At 37.0% G+C, this 24,062-nt stretch overlaps 1 protein-coding gene across 2 annotated transcripts in view; it reads right to left on the bottom strand.

Annotated features, from left to right (window-relative positions):
- The window catches only part of LOC115218291 (glutamate receptor ionotropic, NMDA 3A-like), an 810,188-nt gene that overhangs the window by 57,382 nt on the left and 728,744 nt on the right, over positions 1–24,062 (bottom strand). For both annotated transcript variants that reach the window (XM_036508342.1, XM_036508343.1), the window contains exon 9: positions 1,035–1,111. In XM_036508342.1, the coding sequence (XP_036364235.1) occupies positions 1,035–1,111 (77 nt within the window). The remainder of the gene's footprint in view (positions 1–1,034; positions 1,112–24,062) is intronic.

Here is a 24,062-nt window from a genome sequence, read left to right as displayed (position 1 = left end):
GTCAATTACAACAACCTCAGAATTCTTTTCTTTTGATCCAATAAGGATGGAAGGCAAAGTTGACCTCAGTAGAATTTGAATTCAAAACATGAATAAGCACTAACAATTGTACCTGCTCACAGCTTTTATTATAATAATAATCATAATAATAATAATAATAATAATGATAATAATGATAATAATAATAATAATAATAATAATAATAATAATAAAAATGCCCTGATGCAGTACCAGGCATCGGCTATCATGGCTTCTGATCTTAGCTGATTGGAAGTGTTATCATATACAATGTTTTGTCTTGGTATAAAAGATGGGCTACGGCAAATATTCTGCTCATTATCACAGATTTGCTTGTCAGTTGTTTGACCGTAACCAGTTCAGCATTAATAATATTAATATTAATCCTTTCTACTATAGGTATACGCCCTAAAAGTTTGGGGGAATGCGGCTAGTCAATTACATTGATCCCAGTACATTACTGGTACTTATTTCATCAGACCTGAAAGGATGAAAAGCAAAATCAACAGTGACAGAATTTCAAGTCAGATCATTAAGAGGTCGAAGAAATGCCATTAGGCATTTTGTCTAATGAACTAATGATTTAATAACAACACCACCAACAACATTAATAATAATAATAATAATAATAATAATAATTGTTTGCATGTAATAATTTGAGAAAAAAAGTCTTATTAAAGATAGGTGAATAAGTAAAATGTGAATGAATGTGAATAGAGCAAAATGAATGATTACGGAGTAGAGCAGAATAGTTTCAGAAGAAAAGTTTGAGAAGGAAAGTGAACCATGAAGAAAACTGTTGCATAAAATAAAAATAGAAATTTTTTTTAAAAAATAAAAATTTTTGAGGAAATTGTTAATTGTTAAGTATTAAATGAAATATGTCAGCAATTGTAAAAAGAAAAAAATAGTAAAATACCAAAAAGAAGAATAACAGAAAACAAGAAACACTGCATGAATTGAAAACGAGAAATTAAGAATTATTTTGTAGATAAATAAATTTTTACAAAACCTACCATTTTGCTTTTGCTACAACATCACAAAAATTTCTGTTTAATCTTTTTGTTTTTGCCATATCAGCTAGTTTATTTTTCTGCAAAAGAGAAACAACAAAAGAATATTAACAAATAAATTGAAATGATTCATACAGATAAACATTACAATACAGACACAGTGATCAATTAACCCTGTTTTTTTTCCTTTTATTCTCAACATTGATATTGATGTTAATAAATAAATTTGATTAAGGATATCGATAAATAAATAGAATGTAAAAAATTATTAGTTCCGCAGTGAAATAATTTGGAAGTTAAAAAAAACATGAGTGAGGGCTTGAGAGAAAGAGAAAGAGAGAGAGAGAGAGAGAGAGCATAAAATAAGCTACTAATGGATTAAAGTTTAATATCTATTTTTATCAGATCTTTGATAATAGTGCTGTGTGTTCTAAGTACAATAGTGTAAATGTAACAAGAAATCAATGACTGAAGGGTTAGACACAGAATATGAGTTAACATATGCATTCTCATATGTTGTACATGTATACTTGCTATTCTTAAACAAGAAGGTTGTTGTTGGCAGTGGCTTTGAAGTTTCGGCCAGCTAAGTCACAGTCAGACAAGCTGGCTGAAACTCTGAAGACAGTCCAACAATGGCTTAACTGGCTGAAACTTTGAAGTTACTGTCAACAACATTGTTGTTTAAGAATAATAAATTTATATTCATATTTCTTTATTACCCACAGGGGACTAAACATAGAGGGGACAAACAAGGACAGACAAACGGATTAAGTCGATTACATCGACCCCAGTGCGTAACTAGTACTTAATTTATTGACTCCAAAAGGATGAAAGGCAAAGTCGACCTTGGAGGAATTTGAACTCAGAACGTAGTGGCAGACAAAATACTGCTAAGCATTTCACCTGACGTGCTAACGATTCTGCCAGCTCGCCGTCTTTAATAAAATTTATATTCTACAACGGTATAGAATTAGCCATCAGATTAATGTAAAATTGTTTTCATTATAACTGAACATAAAAACAAACATTAATATACATACATATATTAGTAGAAGATACTTGCCCAAGGTGCCACGCAGTGGGAATGAACCCGGAACCATGTAGTTGGTAAGCAAGCTACTTACCACACAGCCACTCCTGTGCCTATAGAGTGAATGTGTGGTAAGTTGCTTGAAATGGCAATGATGATGATGATGATATGAGACATGCAAATATTGAGCAGAGATAGCAAAATATGTTGAATCCCTTTCCAGTGATTTTACTTTATTTCTCATTGATTACATCCAAAAGAAAATGCCTCTCCTTTATTCACCTTCAGTGAATATAGTGTGAACTAGGGGTGAGCTGATGCCACCAAGCAGTGTCGACTGATACAATGAGTGCTTTGGCCCTGAATTATAATACCCCACTGTTAATGGGTTAGCAGTAGTGGTCCAAGTCACAATGCATCTTCTTTTCCTGGTTTCCTGTTTGGCTCTTCCCTCTTTGCCTTACAGACAGCCAGAGGCCCATTTTCTTGCTTGCATCTTTCATATTGCAAACAGCTACCTTTCTTTCTTCCTTCCTGTGATCCCAATGGCTCTATGTGCATTTTCCATACCTCCTAGTCAGTCAAAACTGAAAAATTAGCGATCTGAATTGTTAAATAAAAGTCCTAATCACCAAAACTTTGATGATTTAAGTTAAGTTAAGTTAAGTTAAGTTAAGTTAAGTTAATTCTTTGGCTCAAAAAGCAAAAAACCAGGCCATGTAGGGGGACATGGAGATATGTACAGGGTGGTGTTCATGCAAAGAGTTCAGGCCATTTCTGGTCAAGAGAGACTTTGAACCGAGCGGTCATCGGCATCTTCACTATCTCATCCAGCAGCTTATTCCACGGATCCACAACCCGGGTGGAGAAAGCCCCTCTCCTTTGATTGAGATGAAATCGTCGCAGATAGAGCTTTTCGGAGTGACCCCACAGCCGACGCTCTGGAGCAGGAGTGAAGAACAGCTCTTTCGAGGGGTTACACTTTCCGCTTACATCTACTACCATCACTACCATTGTCATCATCATCATTATCATCATCATCCTCATCATCAACATCAATGTCGACATCACCACCACCACCACCATCTGCACTAACAACAATAAAGCAACAAAGACATTTCCATATGGCTACTCAATCTGCCAGAAGTAGTTGCCAAATTTTGATCATCATATTCTACATCTTAAAATGGAGATGGACAGACTGAATTATAAAAGCCTAGACACACAATGCCTAGTAAAAAATGGTAAAAAGACTGGATTATCCCAGCCATAATGCTGTTGTTATATTTGATGTGAATTGACCTGGGGCTAAATAGTAAACAAAAAAGGATGTCATCACCAACATTAAAAACCATCAGTACTACCACTACTATAACCGTTATCATGACTACATTGCCATAATCATCACCACCACCACCATTACCATCATTACCATCACAACCATCTCTACCACTATTATCACAGCCGTTGCCATCACTACCATCACCAACACTACAATCACAACTACAATCATAAATAGCCATAGCCATCACAATCGTTACTCTACCACCACCAATACTAGTACCATTACCACCACTATCATCACAAGAAGAAGAATCAAAAGAGGCAAAATATGTAGGGGAGGAGCTATCATCATCATCATCATCATCATTATTGTCATTACCATCATCAGTGCCATCATCATCGTCATCATTGTAGTCAAGGTATCAATGATGCTTAGTTTAGCAACCCATCACAGTGTCAGAACACAAATACTCTGTATTCATGAACTGTTTCAAAATGAAATACATTTGAATGGTTTCTTGTTGCTTCTTCAGTTACACAGAATTATTTAAATTCAGCTCTGCAAACTAATGAATCACTTATTAATTATCAGAGCATCAGTGCACTTTGTTTCAATGTATCTTATATAAGAACACTGTATAGCAACTGAGATGGAATACAAAACCATCAGCTCATGGTCAAGTGTTAGCTTTGAAAAGCTATCAAATCAGCCTGTTGCAGGCTGCAAATTTTGATATTATGGATTCAATATATTGATAAAGCTTCTTAATAGCAATCAAGCAGACGATTTGTAGTAGTATTTGGATAACATTCAAGAGAGGCAGTAAAATGATTCTAACATTTATGCACAGCCATACCTTAAAACTCAGTGACTGCTATCTGCAATACTCATAACATGAATATGTAAAATACGCATTGACAGCAGCATCTAGGTGTAATAAATAAATCTCAGTAATTATTGGAAAACTTGTTTCAACTTTATTAGCACTAATTAGAAAGAGCCTCACTCATTGGTAGGGGCCTAATGTTTCAAGTAATAATTGTCAGATGTTTTAATTAACAACAGCTTGTTAGGAGTCTTAATTAGATTCATTTAAACAACATGAAGATAAGTAATAATTACTTTGGCAGCATTTACAATGTTCTTAAATTGTATTCAGCTGAGAACACAGAGACAGAAAGGGGTTTAGATTTGATATTCTATAAAAGTAAGCTAGTACACCAGATACATGTAAACCACATTGAGCAACTGCTATTTACTGTTCATTTGATTAAATAGAAATATAATTGGCTTAATAGGTAAATGCAAATCTAAATATCTGATCGTTCATCTTTTTGTTCTGCTATTATTTTATCCATCATCAACATCATCAGCATCTCCGTCGTTTAACATCCACTTTCCATGTTGACATGGGTTGGACGGTTTGACTGAGAACTGGCAAGTCGGGAAGTGCACCAGGCTCCAATCTGATTTGGTAAGATTTCTACAGTTGGATGCCCTTCCTAACACCAATCACTCGGAGAATATAGTGGGTACTTTTTACTTGCCACCGGCACGGGAGCCAATCAGGCAGCACTAGCATCGACCATGCCCAAATGGTGCTTTTTATTTGCTACCAACACAGGTACCAGTCAGGTGGCACTGGCATCGGCCATGCTTGAATGGTACTTTTTTCATATGTTGCTGGGTATCTACAATCTTGAGTAGTATAGTAGCAGAGATAGCCTTCAGCAGGACTATATTGTGTAAAGTACATAAATCCATTCTCTGTCTTCAAAATCCACCAGGGTTAACTTTGAACTTCTTTTCCTGGATGTTCCTGTCTGTAATATACTTCAGGTATTTCAGTCATCTGTATAACCTCTACCACAAAATTAAAGAAATCAATGTATACCTTTGTCTATGTGAATGTACAAAATGAAATGATACTATGTGGGTCATGAAACAGGTTAAGTTTATCTCTTTTACTCTTTTACTTGTTTCAGTCATTTGACTGTGGCCATGCTGGAGCACCACCTTTAGTCAAGCAAATCAACCCCAGGACTTATTCTTTGTAAGCCTAGTACTTATTCTATTAGGTGCCATGCAGTGGGACTGAACCTAGGACCATGAGATTGGTAAACAAGCTACTTATCATACAACCACACCTGAATCTATATATATGTGTGTGTGTGTGTGTGTGTGTGTGTGTGTGTGTATACACACACACACATATATATAAATATAAAAGTCAAGATGAAAATTAAGTTGCTAAACATACGAATATTTCTCATTAATCTCTGAAGAGAATAAACCATTCCTTTAAATTTCTTCTAAGGTTCTTCTGCAATAAAACATTCAGCTATTCCAGAAAGGGATTATTACTTCAAGAATTACCAATATTTATTTTCATTTCACATGATATATTTGTTTAATTTTGTCTCAGAACATAAGTAAGATTATGACACAGTAAATGACAGTTTGATTTAATCAACAAGAAGTTATGTGTCTTCAGCATGGAAGGGAAAAATATATATATTAAGTGGGATAGTAATAGAAAATATTGGTGCTGACAGAAAGACGATAAACAGAAACACAAAAAAATTGGATTTCAGATTATAAAAATAAAATTGTTATCGAATAGAAGAGTGATAAATACAAGGGAGATAATAAATAAACTGTTTGAGTTAGGCAAAGTAACCTTTGACAGCATGCAATTTTCTCTAAGAATTATGGGTATATGGATAAGACTTTTTACATTTGATCTATGTTATGTATGTTATATGAATGTTAAGCAAAGATTATATTTGGGATGGAATATTTTCTACATAAATCAAACTTACATATATTCCTTGTTATATGTTTTTTTTGAGATTTAAGAGTAGCAAGTTTTCAGACATCAAATAGAGCTCAACTAAATGATTAACAATATTTAGTTCCATTCGATCTTACTCTGTTCTGAGATCAAATGTTAATGGGATTTACTCATCTTTGTGGAATTCATAAAGCAAGTACTAATTTTTTCTATCACAGGAGTGGCTGTGTGGTAAGTAGCTTGCTAACCAGCCACATGGTTGCGGGTTCAGTCCCACTGCGTGGCATCTTGGGCAAGTGTCTTCTACTATAGCCCCGGGCCGACCCAATGCCTTGTGAGTGGATTTGGTAGACGGAAACTGAAAGAAGCCTGTCGTATATATGTATATATATATATATATGTGTGTGTTTGTGTGTCTGTGTTTGTCCCCCTAGCATTGCTTGACAACCGATGCTGGTGTGTCTACGTCCCCGCCACTTAGCGGTTCGGCAAAAGAGACCGATAGAATAAGTACTGGGCTTACAAAGAATAAGTTCCGGGGTCGATTTGATTGACTAAAGGCGGTGCTCCAGCATGGCCGCAGTCAAATGACTGAAACAAGTAAAAGAGTAAAAGAGTAAAGAGTAAAGAGAGTTAGGCTAAATATAAGGACAAGCCAATGAAAAACACTTTATGTTGTTATGTGACATGATAGAAATAGCAGCAAAATCTCCATCAAATTACATTCTACAGCTTTAAAAATGAAAGAACTTGTTCAATGATTTGATCTTAAAATACACCCAGGAAAAACAGAAGGAAAAGCAGCATCATGGCTTGGATGTTGGTTTTCTCTATCAGAGTTGGCCATGGGTTTTAAAAATAACAGACAAGGAAGGAAATAAGTCTTTAAATGACCTGAAGATGGAAATGTTCCAGCCAGACACTATTTATGGTCAGATTTATTTATGGTGGACATGATTAACTTTATGATAAATTGACATCTCAGACTTTAACCTTCACTTTGATCTGAGCTGAAAATGTAAATCACAGATGAAAGCAGAGAAGAAAGTGAGAGATTGTGATTAGACTAATGAAGAAAAGGAGAAGGTGGTAGAATGTCAGTCAATGACAAGTGCATGTTTATGAGCAGTGTGAAGGAATAAGGTATGTGAAACAACCAATTATATAGGACATGTTACAAATAAGCATTAAAGAACTACTAAGAAAATAACTCCTCTAACAGATGGAGTTGACTGCTTGGGAGAGGGGGAAACTATAGCTGTGCAGAAAGAGAGAGAAAGGGGGAGAGAGGGAGAGGGAGAAAGAAAGGGGAAGCGGGAGAGAGAGGACGGGTGAGAAGGAGAGAGATTATTATAGAGAAAGGCATTGATTAAGTACTGAACACTGGATAAACTTGTTATTAATTAGTTCAAGAAAGAAACCTATTGAACTGACTAAAGTAAAATTTGCACAGAATCGAATGTCAAGATGTTGTCCACAAATCTAAATGGTTCATTGTATTGTATTTCATGCATTGTAGTTTATGCACTGTATTCCATGTATTGTACTTCATGTAGAGATACATGGCTTGGTGGTTAGGGTGTTGTAGTCATTATTGTAAGATTGTGGTTTTGATTCTTTGACAGAGTGATGTGTTGTATTCTTGAGCAAAATACTTCATTTCACGTCCCTGCAGCCCACAGAGTTGGTAAAAATGAATAATTCTGCAATGAATCAGCAACCCATGTTGTGGGAAAATATATGAGGAGGTACTGAAAAGTTCCTGTCTTTGGGTAAAAGAAAATACAGGAGGATCAGCTAATTATGATTTTGCTCAACATATTCCTCTCAGATTCACACACATATTGCAGCAGTCCTTCAGTTTTTCTAAGCATTGTAAAAGAACTCGAAATGTTGGACCCCTACCAGGCCCTTCACAATACCCTTACTGCCAGGAACTTTTCAGCACCCCCTTGAATGCCCTAGAATCCAGGAAGCCAACCTTATGAATCTACAGTTTGGGAAGGATCCTTGATCCTCCTTTTTTGTTTTTGTACTTCATGTATTGTACTTCATCCATTGTATTTCATATATTGAACTTCATGTTTTGTACTGCATGTATTGTACTTCATGTATAGTACTTATATAGCTCTCTTTGATATACTTATTTCTTTATTACCCATAAGGGCTAAACACAGAGGGGACAAACAAGGACAGACATAGGTATTAAGTCGATTATATCGACCGCAGTGCGTAACTGGTACTTAATTTATCGACCCCGAAAGGATGAAAGGCAGAGTCGACCACGGCGGAATTTGAACTCACAACATAAGGGCAGCCGAAATACCGCTCTCTTTGATATACTGGCAGAGAGAGAGAGAGAGAGAGATAGAGAGAGAAAGAGGGGAGAGAGAGAGAAAGAGGAGAGAAAGTGTGTGTGTGTGTGTGTGTGTGTGTGTGTGTGTGTGCGTGTGTGTGGGTGTGGGTGTGTGGGTGGGTATGTGCGGATGTGTGTGGGTGTGGGTGTGATTTGAGTAGGATGCAGCTGTTATTTCTAGCATCTGTTTCCCTCGGCTAGATATTATTCTACTGATTTGAAACGAAGGTCACCACTTGCATGATGCTGACACTTGCTTACAAATATCCCATCATATCAAGACGAGGAGACACAGAACCACATGCACATACATATGCACAAACACATTCAGTGAACTGCTTTCAGATTCTCTCAAGTGAATTCACTCGTATGTCTTTGGTCAGTTCAAGACTATAACAGAAAACAAGGTAACACTCAAAGTAGAGACTTCAAACTTGAAATCTTCAAAGCCACAGTCGAACCAATTCTACTATATGGCTCAGAAACCTGGACGTTATCGAAGAAGCTTGAGAGGCGGTTGGATGGAACCTACACTCGCCTCCTTATGAGAGCTCAAAATCTCTCGTGGAAGCGCCATCCAACCAAAATGCAAATATATGGGAAACTACCACCTGTGTCATCTCTTGTGAAAGGTAGGAGAGTCCAATTTGCTGGACATTGTTGTAGAGCTGAAAAAGAAGTAATTTCTACTCTTCTCCTCTGGAAGCCATCTACTTGCAATACCAGAGGGTGCACACTCTCCTACCCTGATGTAATCTCCAGGGATACAGGCATCCGGCAACAGGACCTCCATAATGCCATGATGGACCGTGAAGTCTGGCGTAGCATGGTAAATTCCATTGTCTCGACCACGGTCGAACAATGATGATGATGAACACTCAAAGAGTCTGAATGTGGACCATGTGACTGGGAAGTAAACTTGTAGTTTTAAATAATTAAAACCTAAATAACTGATCAGATATAAAATATTTTGGTTTTGATATTTAAATTATGTGGTGTTTATGTGTGCATCTGATAGGATAAAAACATGTTGCAAATTTTAGGTTATGCAATAAAATTCTTTTTATAATATTTAGCATGAATTTGAGATTTATGCAAAATATATATCCAAAGTCATGTGATTTTTTTTTCATTTTCTGTTATGATTGAAATTAGACTATAAAAGCAATCTTGGTTATTAACACCAAATAATTAACTACAAATTATTTCTTGTTATACTTGATAGAGCATTTTGAAGATTTAATCTGTGATCAATTTTTATCTTTAGGCTAATTAAATTACTCTGTGCTCAATTTACCAAAAAGAAAATGCTATAAACTTCCATTTCACAGCTAAATTGTTCCTGTTAGAAAATGTATCCAGTTATAACGAAAAGAAGAAAGAAAAGAAAGAAAGGAAAAATTCCCCAGATTCTGCAAGCATTCTTGTTTGCAAAATATTACATATAAAATTTGGTCATGGATTGAAAGCAATTTCTCTGAAGAAATCTAAACCTCTATTATAGCTAGCTAAAAAGAGAAAAGGAAAAAGGGAAAATATATTCTAAAACACCCTTCTTAATAGTTCGTAAAAGTCCCGAAGACAACTGGGAAATTGTATTTCAAACACAATATTACCATTTTGCGATATATTTTATGGGGAAAATGTAGAAAATGTGCAGAGTTCATTGATAAATATTGCTAATAGTATTAAAAAAAAACTGTTATATGAAGACTTGACCTGAGGAAATTGATTTTCAACGTGGCTTCATAAACAGATGTCGAAGAATATGATATTTAATTATAAGGTAATAATATCCAAATAATATCCAAAGTCAATCATATCAAATATGAATGTCTTAGGATTCCATCAATCACAATTGAAAGTTGATATATGTAAGTTTTTAGGCATAGTATAATAATTTCAAAATAATGAGCGTTGTCGTGATGTCAACAATTATTTAGCAATTGCTTGGATCAAACAGATATGTGTAATTGAGTTGTTGAGACACTGATGAAGACTTCAAACTCTATTTAGTGATTCAGGGGAATAATGTCTTTAGATAAACCATCAACATCACAAATTATCCTTTTCCTTCTCTTTAAATATAAAATACTTTGTATCTAAAATGTTACATAGGCACAGGAGTGGCTGTGTGGTAAGTAGCTTGCTAACCAGTCACATGGTTCCGGGTTCAGTCCCACTGCATGGCATCTTCGGCAAGTGTCTTCTGCTATAGCCCGGGCCGACCAATGCCTTGTGAGTGGATTTGGTAGACGGAAACTGAAAGAAGCCTGTCGTATATATGTATATATATATATGTATGTGTTTGTTTGTATGTCTGTGTTTGTCCCCCTAGCATTGCTTGACAGCCAATTCTGGTGTGTTTACATCCCCATCACTTAGCAGTTTGGCAAAAGAGACCGACAGAATAAGTACTAGGCTTACAAAAAATAAGTCCTGGGGTCGATTTGCTCGACTAAAGGCGTTGCTCCAGCATGGCCACAGTCAAATGACTGAAACAAGTAAAAGAGTATTCTAAGGTGGATGTGTGGTAGCATTTTGAGTCTACAGGTGCCGCACCATATGCTCTTTTACTACTTTTTCAAGAAACTCTTAAATTGCACCCCACATATCTCTCCATTCTTTTATACTTTTGTAATAATCTAGATGTGAAATGATCAGGTAAATGAAATTCTGCACTCTGAAACACATAGGTTTTAATTATAAATTCATTGTATATAATGCATTTTATAGTTCTGGCTTGGACATTTGACTCAGCCTGCACCAATTTATCCATTTTCCTATTTTTCTTCTTTTTTTTTATGGTTTTCATTAGAAAGCCAGAACTGTGCCCATAATCTTTGCAAGAAACCTTATAAGTGGTAATACGAGATCCAAGCATTTCCCTGCAGTTCCAATAGTTGTAAGTTGACACTTGTAGAAAATACAGAGGCAGAAAAGCAATTGCAGAGTTGACATTCTGGGAAGGAAAAACTAAAGATAGTGGTTAGCTGAAGACTGGAAGGAGAAACACAAAATGAATGATGAGAGGAGAGGAGAGGAGCGGAGAAGGGTGCATGTATGGGTACACGTCTGTGTTGTTTGTGTGTTTATAGTTGTGCTTTACAAAAGATATGAGCTGCTTGCAGTGTTTTTCTTCTTATTTCTCCTAGCAATAAACCATCCATTCACTTTGTATCTTTGATGATGTATGTAATTACATGAAAATGAGTAAGGGTTAGCAACAAGAAGGCATCTGGATGTAAAGCAATACCTTGATAATATATTTGTCTAAACTTTACTTGCTTAGAAAAGGGAACACAAAATGAAAGAATATCTATCTATCTATCTATCTATCTATCTATCTATCTATCTATCTATCTATCTATCTATCTATCTATCTGTCTGTCTGTCTGTCTGTCTAACTACCTATCTATCTGTCCTTATGCATATATATATATATATATATATGTATATATGCATAAATACACACATTCACAAACACACACACACTCACTCACATACGCACAAAATAACAGCCCCACTTCTAGAGACTCCATTTTAGTGGAAGCCATGTATTTGTCAATCAATTTTAAGTGACTAAAGGTAATTTGTTTTGTTACAAAAATCCCTGATGATTTGATGATGTATTCTAATTGTAAAGTATTATATTGCTTAACCAATATATTCATTAATGAAATATATATAAAACCATATTGATAAACATGAAAACTTATCTACATTATCGTTTCTCTATATATATGTACTCTGTGATCAAATTTCAAAGGATAATTACTGCAGGATATCAAGAGAAACAATTTGTCTTTTATTCATGAATGAATGTTTCAAACTTTTGTTTAGTAAATGGAGTTACAAGCATTGGTTAACTGTCATGCACTGAATACTGTACTACAAAAACATATGTAGCCTGAATTTTACCTGTTCCACTCCCTCAGTTTGGATTTAAATATCATTTAAAGAGGCATTAGATGTGGTGTGCAGGAGAGACGACTGTAGTGGTATGGTCATATGATGCGTATTGATGAGGACAGCAGTGTAAAGAAGTGCTGATCTCTAAGTGTGGAAGGAACCTGTGAAAGAGGTAGACCCAAGAAGACATGGGACAAGGTTATGAAGCATGATCTTCGAATATTGGGCTTCACAGAGGCAATGACAAGTGACAGAGACCTTTGGCGATATGCTGTGCTTCAGAAGATGATGATGATCATCATCATCTGTTTTATTATTACCCACTAGGGGCGAACATAGAGGGGACAATACAAAAGGCAGATGCTAAATGATGATGATCATCATCATTTAGCATCTGCCTTCCATGTTGGTATGAGTTAGACACTTTGACTGAAACTGGTAAGCTGGAAAGCTCTACCAAGTTCCAGTCTGATTTGGCATGGTTTCTGCAGCTGGATGCCCTTCCTAACACCATCCACTCCAAGAGTGTAATGGATGCATTTTACATGCCACTGGTATGGGTGCCAGTTATGTGACACCAGCATTGGCCATGATTACAATTTCACTTGGCTTGATGAATCTTCTCATGCAAGGCATATCACTAACAGTATCACCTCCACGAGGCCCAATGTTTGAAGGGTGCCTTTTACATGGCACCTGCATGGGTGCCACTTATGTAACACTGGCATCGGCCATGACTACAATTTAACTTGGCTTGACAGGAACAGTCTTGGTCACTTGTCATCACCTTCATGAGGTCCAGCATTTGAAGGGTGCTTTTCACATGCCACTGACATGGGTTCCAGTAATGTGACATTGGCATCAGCCATGACTATGATTCCACTTGGATTGACAGATCTTCTCAAGCACAGCATATCGCCAAAGGTCTCTGTCACTTGTCATTGCCTCTGTGAGGCCCAATATTCGAAGATCATGCATCATAGCCTTGTCCCATGTCTTCCTGGGTCTACCTCTTTCACAGGTTCCCTCCACATTTAGAGATCAGCCCTTCTTTACACTGCTGTCCTCATCAATATGCATCACATGACCATACCACTACAGTTGTCTCTCCTGCACACCACATCTGATGCCTCTTACGCCCAACTTTTCTCTCAAGACGCTTGCACTGTTGTACATGCACACTGGACACTGCAAATCCAGCAAAGCATACTAGCTTCATTTGTTTCAGACCTATGCATGTTCTCAGCAATCACAGCCCATGTTTTACTGCCATTTAGCATGGCTGTTCACAGACAGGCATCTTACAATCTACCTTTCACTTTGAGAGAGAGGCCTTTAATTACCAACAGATGTAGGGATTCTCAGAACTTTGCCCAGCCTATTCTTATTCTAGTAGCTACACACACACACACACACACACAAACACATATCAAAAGGTGAGTATGAGTGGTCAAGACCGCATTGGTCGATAAATATTATTAATTTTAACAAGGTTACCACTGGTTTCATGTAGAGAGAAATCTCTCAGTAGTTATCAAGCATTTCACAAACGTTACTATGTTGTAGGCAGCTTCATAATTGTTGGGAAATTTCCTCTCTCATGAAACCGTTTGTAGCCTTGTTAACTCACAAATAAAGCATGTGTATGTATGCATGTGTGTGTGTGTGTGTGTGTGTGTGTGTGTGTGTGTGTGTGTGTGTGTGTGTGAGTGTATGCACTCATATTTACTTTTATTGCATATTAATTTTTTTGTATTATTATATCATTGTTTCATATTACTACTACTGCTAGAACTACTACTACTACTACTACTATTACTACTACTACTACCACTGCTGCTACTACTACTACTACCACTACTAACACTACTACTACTACTACCACTACTAACACACTACTACTACTACTACTACTACCACTACCACCACCACTACCACTACACTACTACTACTACTACTATACTACTACTACTACTACTACCACTGCTGCTACTACTACTACTACCACTACTACTACCACTACTACTACTACTACCACTACTAACACACTACTACTACTTACTACTACCACTACCACCACCACTACCACTACCACCACCACTACCACTACCACTACTACTACTACTACTACTACTACTACTACTACTACTACTATATTATTATTATTATTATAACTTCTTTAAATTTCATTATCGAATATAATATAACTAATGCTGTCAAAGTTAAAAAAGAGAATACAACAATAAACAGTTTTGACCAGAAATGATTGTGGAACAAAAGCAAGAAACAAAATATAGTTTCTCCAGTGTAATAAGCAATTGTAATTTATTATTCATGATATAACCCCAGGGCAAAAGTAGTTAAAGACAACAGCACCTGTTAATCTGTCTAGGTGATGTGAATTATTTCAGGTGCTACTGGAAGAGAAATTTATACTAGTGCAGAATAAGTTATTGTATGAAAACAGACAGTTGTATCAAATAAATATGAATATTTCATGCAATACTTCTGAAACAGATGCACATTTGCACATGTAAAAATCAATATGCCGACTTAGATCCTACCAAATGTTTCATAATGCATGTGCATTAAAATATATGTATGTAATCAATGCTTTGTTTATATATTTGTATGTATATATATATATATATGCATTTATGTGTTGCATATGAATATGTATGCAAGTGTGTGCATTTTAAGTGCATTTCTGTGTTTTATATATGTATAGATATTATATGCATGTGTGTATGTATATCTGTATACATCTATAATGTCCATTAGTATGCATGATTGTATGTAAGCGTGTATATGTATATGTATATAAATGTATGTATACATATAGATAGATTGATATGCATGTAATATATATATATACTTGTATGCCGTAGTGAGTGTGTTTGCAAGTATAGATATACTTATATATGTATATAATGTCCATGTGTGTATGTTCATACTTTATGCTTTTCATGTTCAGTGGCATCTCGCTTTATATAAATTTACATATATAAACCCATTTATTCACAAATATCCAGTAGGATGCAATTCAGTATGCATAGCACACCACTCCACCATGCCATGGTTCTATTGCCTAATCAAAATACTCAAGGACACCAGTGACCTGAGGCAGCTCAGTGTATGCCTGATCATTGCCAGCGCAAAATCTTCACTCCACAAGATGGAATGGCTCTATGCATGGATATTCAAACCTCTGCTACTACACATACCAGCACACATAGAAAGCAGATGACAACTTGTTGAACTCCTCCATAAGCTTCCACTGGAAACCATCTCACACAGGAACTACACTCTCAACCTAGATGTACAGTCCATTTATACAAGCACACCACTGGATGACGCCGTACAAACCATTGAGGAATGCTTAGAAAGTGGCTAGAAGCTGTCAGCAGACGTCCCACCAATGGACCTTAGATTCATCTTAGAATTCTGCATCACCAACACCTACTTCCAGTACAAAAACAACACCTATCAGCAATGCAGCAGCCTCCCAATGGGGTCAGATTCAGTAAAATCCTGGACACCCTTATCGTGGATGACCAGAAATGCAAGCCCCTCCATGCAAGATGGTACATTGCATTATACTGGAGATACATTGATGATGCCTTTGTCCTAACCCATTCCAGAGATGAGGTGACTAAGGTCCAAAATATCTTCAACAGCTTCCACTGCAACATCCAGTTCAATGCAGAACATCTAGCCACAAATGGCTCCCTAAGCTTCTTGGATTTCAATATCTGCTTTGCCTTGGGGCATGCAACAATCTAATTCTTTGAGAAGCAGGTTAAGAGAGATATCCAAAGGCATTGAAGTACAACATAGCCTTTAACAAACTCAACTGTCACTTTAGCAGGTATAATGTGGCCTAAAAGGAGAACTCACTGTGAAAAAATTTGCTAAGATGTTGCATCTAAGAGGATACAGGCCACGTTTCAAAGAGAAAGTGTGCAACACACATAGCACATGAGCATGAGGGCATCCTAAGGTGACTGTCCATAAGGCCAAATGGAACAGGAAAATCCTCAACAGTGACAGCTGATATCTAAGTTAATATCACAGATCACAGACTTGCCTTCTATCAAATCATGGCATCATATGGACACATAACAGCCAATGCCATGAACGGCTGATGAGCTGGTGATGAAAACAACCTCTAAAGCAACAGCTACAACAACAATGAGGCCAATGAGCTGGTGAAGACAACTGCAACAACTGCAGTGACCACAGCAATAACAACAATGGTGACAAGGCTGGTGACAACAACCACAGTGGCTACAGCAACAATAACCTACTGCAGCAACCACAGTGACAACATCAACTACAGCAGCAACAATGGTAACAACAGCACCACCAACAATATCAATAGTGACAGCAATGACAATGACCAGACTGGTGCCACAGAGGCTGGAACCATAAAGACCCAAAGGAGTTGCAAAATTGACAAGGAGAAGAATGACAGGAAACGGACAAGTAGAAGGAAGAAACAGGAGAAGAGTAAACATTGAGGTCTATGTTAGTCTACCATATTTGAGAGAAATGGTAGAGAACAAATTAAGAAGCAGCATCAAGAGATCTGGCCTCCTTGTTAGAATCACAAGACAGGGCCATATGTTCACACAATACCTCTCACATAAAATGATAAATGTCGCCCTTTTCAAGCCTAGCCAGGCTCATGGGCCTGGTTTCCCAGTTTCTGTGGTGTATGAGTTCCCCGCAGCTGGATGGGATGCCAGTCCATCGCAGCATTACTCAAGAAACAGGAAGAGAGAGTGAGAGAAAGTTGTGGTGAAGGAATACAACAGGGGTCGCCACACCCCCTGCCGGAGCCTCGTGGAGCTTTTTAGGCATTTTCGCTCAATAAACACACACAACACCCGGTCTGGGAATCAAAACCACGATCCTCCGACCGTGGGTCTGCTGCCCTAACTACTGGGCCATTGCACCTCCACTCTCATATACCAGTAAAAAATGTCCAATCAGCACAATGTAACCTGTAAATAATGTCTGGCTGTGTTTTAAATCCAGTGCAGTGTACCAAATGCTGTTGTGGAGCAAGATATATAGGATTTATTGATTTAACTACCTGCCCCTGTAGTGTCCAATGAAGGAAAGGTATGCATAAGTGGGCTGGTTACACACCTGGCATAGGCCATGGGTTATGGTCTCACTTGGCTTGCCGAGTCTTCTCAAACACAGCATATTTCCAAAGGTCTTGGTCACTAGTCGTTGCCTCATTCCAGGTCTTCCTGGGTCTACCTCTTCCACAGGCTCCCTCAACCCTAGGATGTGGCACGTTTTCACACAGCTACCCTCATCCATTCTTGCCACATGACCATACCAGTGCAGCCATCTCTCTTGCACACCACATCTGATGCTTCTTAGGTCCAAATTTTCTCTCAAGGTACTTACACACTGTCGAGTATGCACACTGACATTACACATCCAGCAGAGCATACTGGCTTCATTCCTTGCAAGCTTATGCATGTCCTCAGCAGTCACAGCCTATGTTTCACTGCCATGCAGCATGGCTGTTCATACACATGTATCATACAGTTTACTTTTTAGTCTGAGTGAAAGGCCTTCTGTCACCAGCAGAGGTAAGAGCTCTCAGCCCAGGCTATTCTTATTCTAGCAGCTACACTTTCAGTGCACCCTCCCCTGCTAATGACTTGGTCACCTAGGTAATGGAAGCTATCAACTACTTCTAGTTTTTCTCCCTGGAATGTGGTGGAAGTTGTTCTCTGCACATTTTCAATGTTATTTATTGCTCCTGAGCATCTGCTACATACAAAAACTATCCTCCCAATTAGCCTTCCTTCGATATTGCTGCACCTCTTATGTGTCCATAGCTTACACTGGGTACATCTTATAGAGTTTCTACCTATGCCTTTTCTACAGATCAGTAGGGCCATCTACCTGAAGGGATTTGTCTTCCTACTTATTAGGACTCTGGTTTTAGCTAGGTTGATTCTAATCCTTGCTTCCACACCTGAAACTTCTCCTCTAGTTCTGATAGTGACTCAGCAATTAGAGCAAGGTCATCAGCATAGAAGAGCTCTCAGGGGCATCCTATCTCATTTGAGGTAGTAAATAATTTCTGCTACATAAGGGACCAAATTAGTAGTGGGAAGGATGTACAGAGAGTGCAATAGAATAAGAATAGTATAGAGGAAATTCAGAGAGCCATGAAAAGTTTCCCTCACCAAGTGGTAATGAGACATGGACCATGAATGCAGAAGACATGTTAAGGTTAGAAAGGAATGAAGCTAGTATGCTTCACTGGATGTGTAATGTAAGTGTACATGTTTGACAGAGTGCCAATGTTCTGAGAGAGAAGTTAGGTATAAGAGGAATTCGTTGCAGTGGTCATGTGCTGGTTTGATCATGTGATGTTGATGGATGCTGACAGCTCGATAATGAAACACTAATCTTTCAAGGTGGATGGAACATGTTAAAGTGGGAGACTCATGGGATGAAGTAGTGAAAAACGACCATAGGAAACTAAACCTTTCAGGTGAGATGACAAAGGACGAAGATACCATGTAAAAGCACATAGGAGGTACTACATAAAAGCATCCAGCACACTCTATAGGAGCGGCATCCAGACATAGAAACAATGCCAAATCAGACTGGAGTCTGGTGCAGTCCACTGGGTTATCAGCTCTGGTCACATCATCCAACCCATGTCAAAATGGTCATCAAAATGGACATAAAATGATGATAATGATGATGATGATATATATATAGGTGCAGTTATGGCTATGTGCTAAGAAGCTTGCTTTGAAACCACATAGTTCTAGGTTCAGTCCTGTGTGTAGTACTTTTACAAATGTCTTTTACTACATATATATACACATACATATATATGTCAGTGCTGCCCGACTGGCACCTGCGCCGATGGCATGTAAAAAGCACCATCCAAGCGTGGCCGATGCCAGTACCGCCTGACTGGCCCTCATGCCAGCGGCACATAAAAAGCACCCACAACACTCTCAGAGTGATTGGCATTAGAAAGGGTATCCTGCCATAGAAACCATGCCAAATCAGACTGGAACTTGGTGCAGCCCCCTGGCTTACCAGTTCCAGTCAAACTGTTTAACCCATGCCAGAATGGAAAGCGGACATTAGATGATGATGAGGATATATGTATGTATGTATATATATGTATATATATATATATATATATATATATATATATATATATACTCACACACACACACATATACATACATACATGTGCACACACAAGCACATGCATGCTCATACAGATATGCACTCACAAACATAGGCACAGGAGTGGCTGTGTGGTAAGCAGCTTGCTTACCAACCACATGGTTCCGGGTTCATTCCCACTGTGTGGTACCTTGGGCAGGTGTCTTCTACTATAGCCTCAGGCTGACCAAAGCCTTGTGAGTGGATTTGGTGAATGGAAACTAAACGAAGCTCATTGTATATATATGTATATATAAGTATGTGTGTGTATATGACAGCCGATAGTGGTGTGTTTACATCCTCGTAACCTAGCAGTTCGGCAAAAGAGACCGATAGAATAAGTACTAGGCTTCCAAAGAATAAGTTCTGGGGTCGATTTGTTTGACTAAAGGCAGTGCTCCAGCATGGGTACAATCAAATGAGTGAAACAAGTAAAAGAGTAAAAGAGTAAAGAGAGAGTATGTATATATATATATAACCCATGCTAGCATAGAAAATGGACGTTAAACAATGATGATGATGATGATGATATATATATATCATTATATGTATATATATATATATATCTGTATATATATATACACACACACACACACACACACACACACATATATATATATATATATATATATAATAGCTGGTTTCTAACCAAGATCCAAGGTTCCTTCATTAGAATTTCAACCTCAGCAACAGTGTAATTTTGTTCGTATGTATGTATTCTCATGCATGTAGTTACATACCTAGACATGTCCATTTTTATATGTAAATATACATATATATGTACATATATATATATGTCATGTATGTTACATATATGTATGTGCATGTGTGGGTGTGTGTATAGATATGAATGTATATATAAATATATGTATATATAAATATATATAATATGCATACTCCAATCTGCATAGTTGTATGTGCATGTGTTGTGTGCATACACACACACTCACACGCACATATATAAATATATATATATATATATATATATATATATATATATATATATATATATATATATATATATATATATATGTATGCACATTTAAGAAGCAAAAAATAAAAAAAATGCCTTTGAACAAGATTTTTTAAAATTATTCCAAGAAAAAGAGGAACAACACAAGCTGAAGAATTTTTGGAGACAGCAAATTAAAGAATAGACATTCTTCATTTTTACCTTTTGATGTGCATTAAAAGAATAGACACAAGCGAGAGAGAGAGAGAGAGAGAGAGAGAGAGAGATGGGAAATGATTGGAATATTGCTGAGTTGCAGATCAATAGAATGTAATCAAGTGAGATAATGGCTGTCTGATAAAAGCAATAAGAGGATAGGAAAATGAATGCAAGGTCAATATGACTGATAATAACGGAAGTTGAAAGTGTTGGGAAGAAAGTTAAGAATACAAGCAGCATTTGATATTTTTGGTAAGGAGAAGCAATGATGGTAATTTTGTATTAAATTGGTTCGATTTGATTAGAGATGTGAGAGTGATAACTCAAAGTTCAAATAATGTGATGGATAACTGTTGACCTGGCACCAATATTGTTATCATTTTACTTAAGTTCAAAGTCTGTATTGGTTATAAGATTTAACTAGTGAAATGATTAGAAAGATAACATATAAAAGATTTTGGTATTGAGGTGAGTAAATAATCTGAATGTGGTTGTGTTATTTTTGTGTAAGTTAACTGATGTAATGATTTTCATGAAATGCTGAGCATCAAATAATACACAATTATAGAGGCTATTGACAGAAATTATTAAAGCAAGTAAATAAATACTAATTGGCTGGAATCAACATGAAACCAATAATAAAAACCATGCTTGATCCAATAAGAAAGCTTCTATTTATTTCCCCGATTCACTGAAGCAAGGATATATTCTCCACAAACATCTTACCTATTTCTTTACTACCCACAAGGGGCTAAACACAGAGAGGACAAAGAATGACAGACAAACGGATTTAGTCGATTATATCAACCCCAGTGCATAACTGGTACTTATTTAATCGACCCTGAAAGGATGAAAGGCAAAGTCAACCTCGGCGAAACATCTTACCATCTGTAAACTCAGGTTCATATAATTTAAGTCTTAACCCTTTAGCATTCAGGTTACTCTGTCAAATGTAAAGCTTATTTATTCACATTGTGTTAAATTAATCATGCATTATCTTGTAGCTTTGAAATGTCAATGATGTGATTGTATATTATTAGGATGACTTTGTCGGGTAGGTGTGAGAAGAGACATCTGGTCAGTTTGAACATAAAACAGGGGCCAGATATGGGCTGAGATCAACAAGCTACTTTCAAATATTGACAGCTAGCATTTTCTTTTTACTTGTTTCAGTCATTGGACTGTGGTCATGCTGGGGCATCAACTTGAAGGATTTTATAAGCCAAGTCAACCCTCCATATGCCCACTGAATCTCTGTATTGCTATATGAAAAATAAAATTGATTTACATATAGTTTATAACAGTTATACTATAATAGTAATACAGCTGAGTTAAAGGTTAACTTATCACCAGAGATGAGTTTGTTTGAAAACAAAACATGTAACTTCCAACACAGATGAGGATACTGAATAATATAGATAAAATATACAGCTGGATGCCTTTCCAAACACCAACCACTCCGTGAGTGTAGTGGGTGCTTTTTATGTGCCACCAGCACAGGTGCCAGGGAAGGCTGGCAACGGCCATGATCGGTTGGTGCTTTTTACGTGCTACCGGTATGGAAGCCAGTCAATTATATAAAAATCAAGAATTAATTGCATACCGGTTTTGTCTATCACTGAATAAATTACTTACGTAAGGATTATGTAAGTAATTTATTCAGTGATAGACGAAACCGGTATACGATTAATTCTTGATTTTTATATAATTTTTATCTGTCTTGCCCACCTATGTTCTGGTGTTCATTGAATTTTCTCTGGAGAACATTTTTTCTTTGTAGTTTGATCGTATGTGATCTACTTCTAGCATATGGCTGTCCACATAGTGGTTTTTAGCCCTAAATATACACATGTATATATGTATGTATGTGTGTGTATATGTTTGTATGTCTGTGTTTGTCCTCCAAACATTGCTTGACAACCGATGATGGTGTGTTTACGTCCCCATAACTTAGCAGTTTGGCAAAAGAGATCTGCTAGAATAAGTACTAGGCTCACAAAGAATAAGTCCTAAGGTCGATTTGCTCAAATATAGGCAGTGCTTCAGCATGGCCACGGTCAAATGACTGAAACAAGTAAAAGAGTAAAAGAGTGATGTGTGTAATATGCTTTGGGTACCCAGATGTGAGTACCCTGATGTGGTTATCCTAATTGTTGAGGGAAGCTGCAATGGCACTTCATAATTGACAGTTTTCTGTTATTTTGCAGTACTGTGTTCAAATCTGTTCATGGAATTCACGTTGAATGTAGAAGAATTCCATCACAATTCATTGCTAAAGATACACTGCATGAAAAAAACCATTTTCAAAATGTGAGTCAAAGTTCCAAATGTTTAGAAAACAAGTTATTTATGATATACCATACACTACACATACAGTATGCACACACACACACACACCCACACACACACACACACACACTGAACTATGCAAGACTATTCTAAAATTCAATATGTAAATTTTTGCTGCTATTTCTTTCTAAATTCCAATGGTGACACTTTGTTTCTTTGAAGCCAGCTGCTTCATAGCAAGACTTGAAAGAGTTCAAAATGACATACATGCACACATATATATATTCATACATATATTTATGCACACCCATATGTACAAGCATACATATACACATGCACATATATACACAACCTCTCAAAAACACACACAAACTCATATATATATATACACACATCCATACATATATGTACATACATACACACATGCCCTTACATATAAACACATACATATAACATAAATATGTATGTACGACAAAATCTTCAAATTTGAAATATAGGCATAAGCATGGCGGTATGGTAAGAAGCTTGCTTCTTAACCACATGGTTCAAGGTTCAGTCTCACTGCATGTCTTCTACTATGGCCTCAGACAAACCAAAGCCTTGTGACTGGATTTGGTAGATGGAAACTGAAAGAAGCCCATCATATATATGTGTATGTGTATGTGTGTGAGTGTGTCTTTGTGTCTATGTGTCTATGTTTGTCCACCACCACTACCACTAACAATTGGTGCTGGTGTGTTTATGTTCCTGCAACTTAGCAATTCAGTGAATTGGACTGATATAATAAGCACCAACCCCTAAACAAATAAGTACTGGGATCAATACATCCAGTTAAAAAATTCTTCAAGGTGGTGCCTCAGCAGAGCTGCAGTCTACTGACTGGAACAAGTAAAAGGTAAAAGACATGAAGCCTCCGCACTTCGGTAGGTTATGGAAAATATTCCTTTTAAGAAAGCAACCGATC

The sequence above is a fragment of the Octopus sinensis genome, linkage group LG13 (assembly GCF_006345805.1).
Source record: "Octopus sinensis linkage group LG13, ASM634580v1, whole genome shotgun sequence".
Classification (NCBI taxonomy): domain Eukaryota; kingdom Metazoa; phylum Mollusca; class Cephalopoda; order Octopoda; family Octopodidae; genus Octopus; species Octopus sinensis.
The sequence above is the reverse complement of the archived record's forward strand: the minus strand, read 5'-3'. Positions and strand labels throughout refer to the sequence as shown.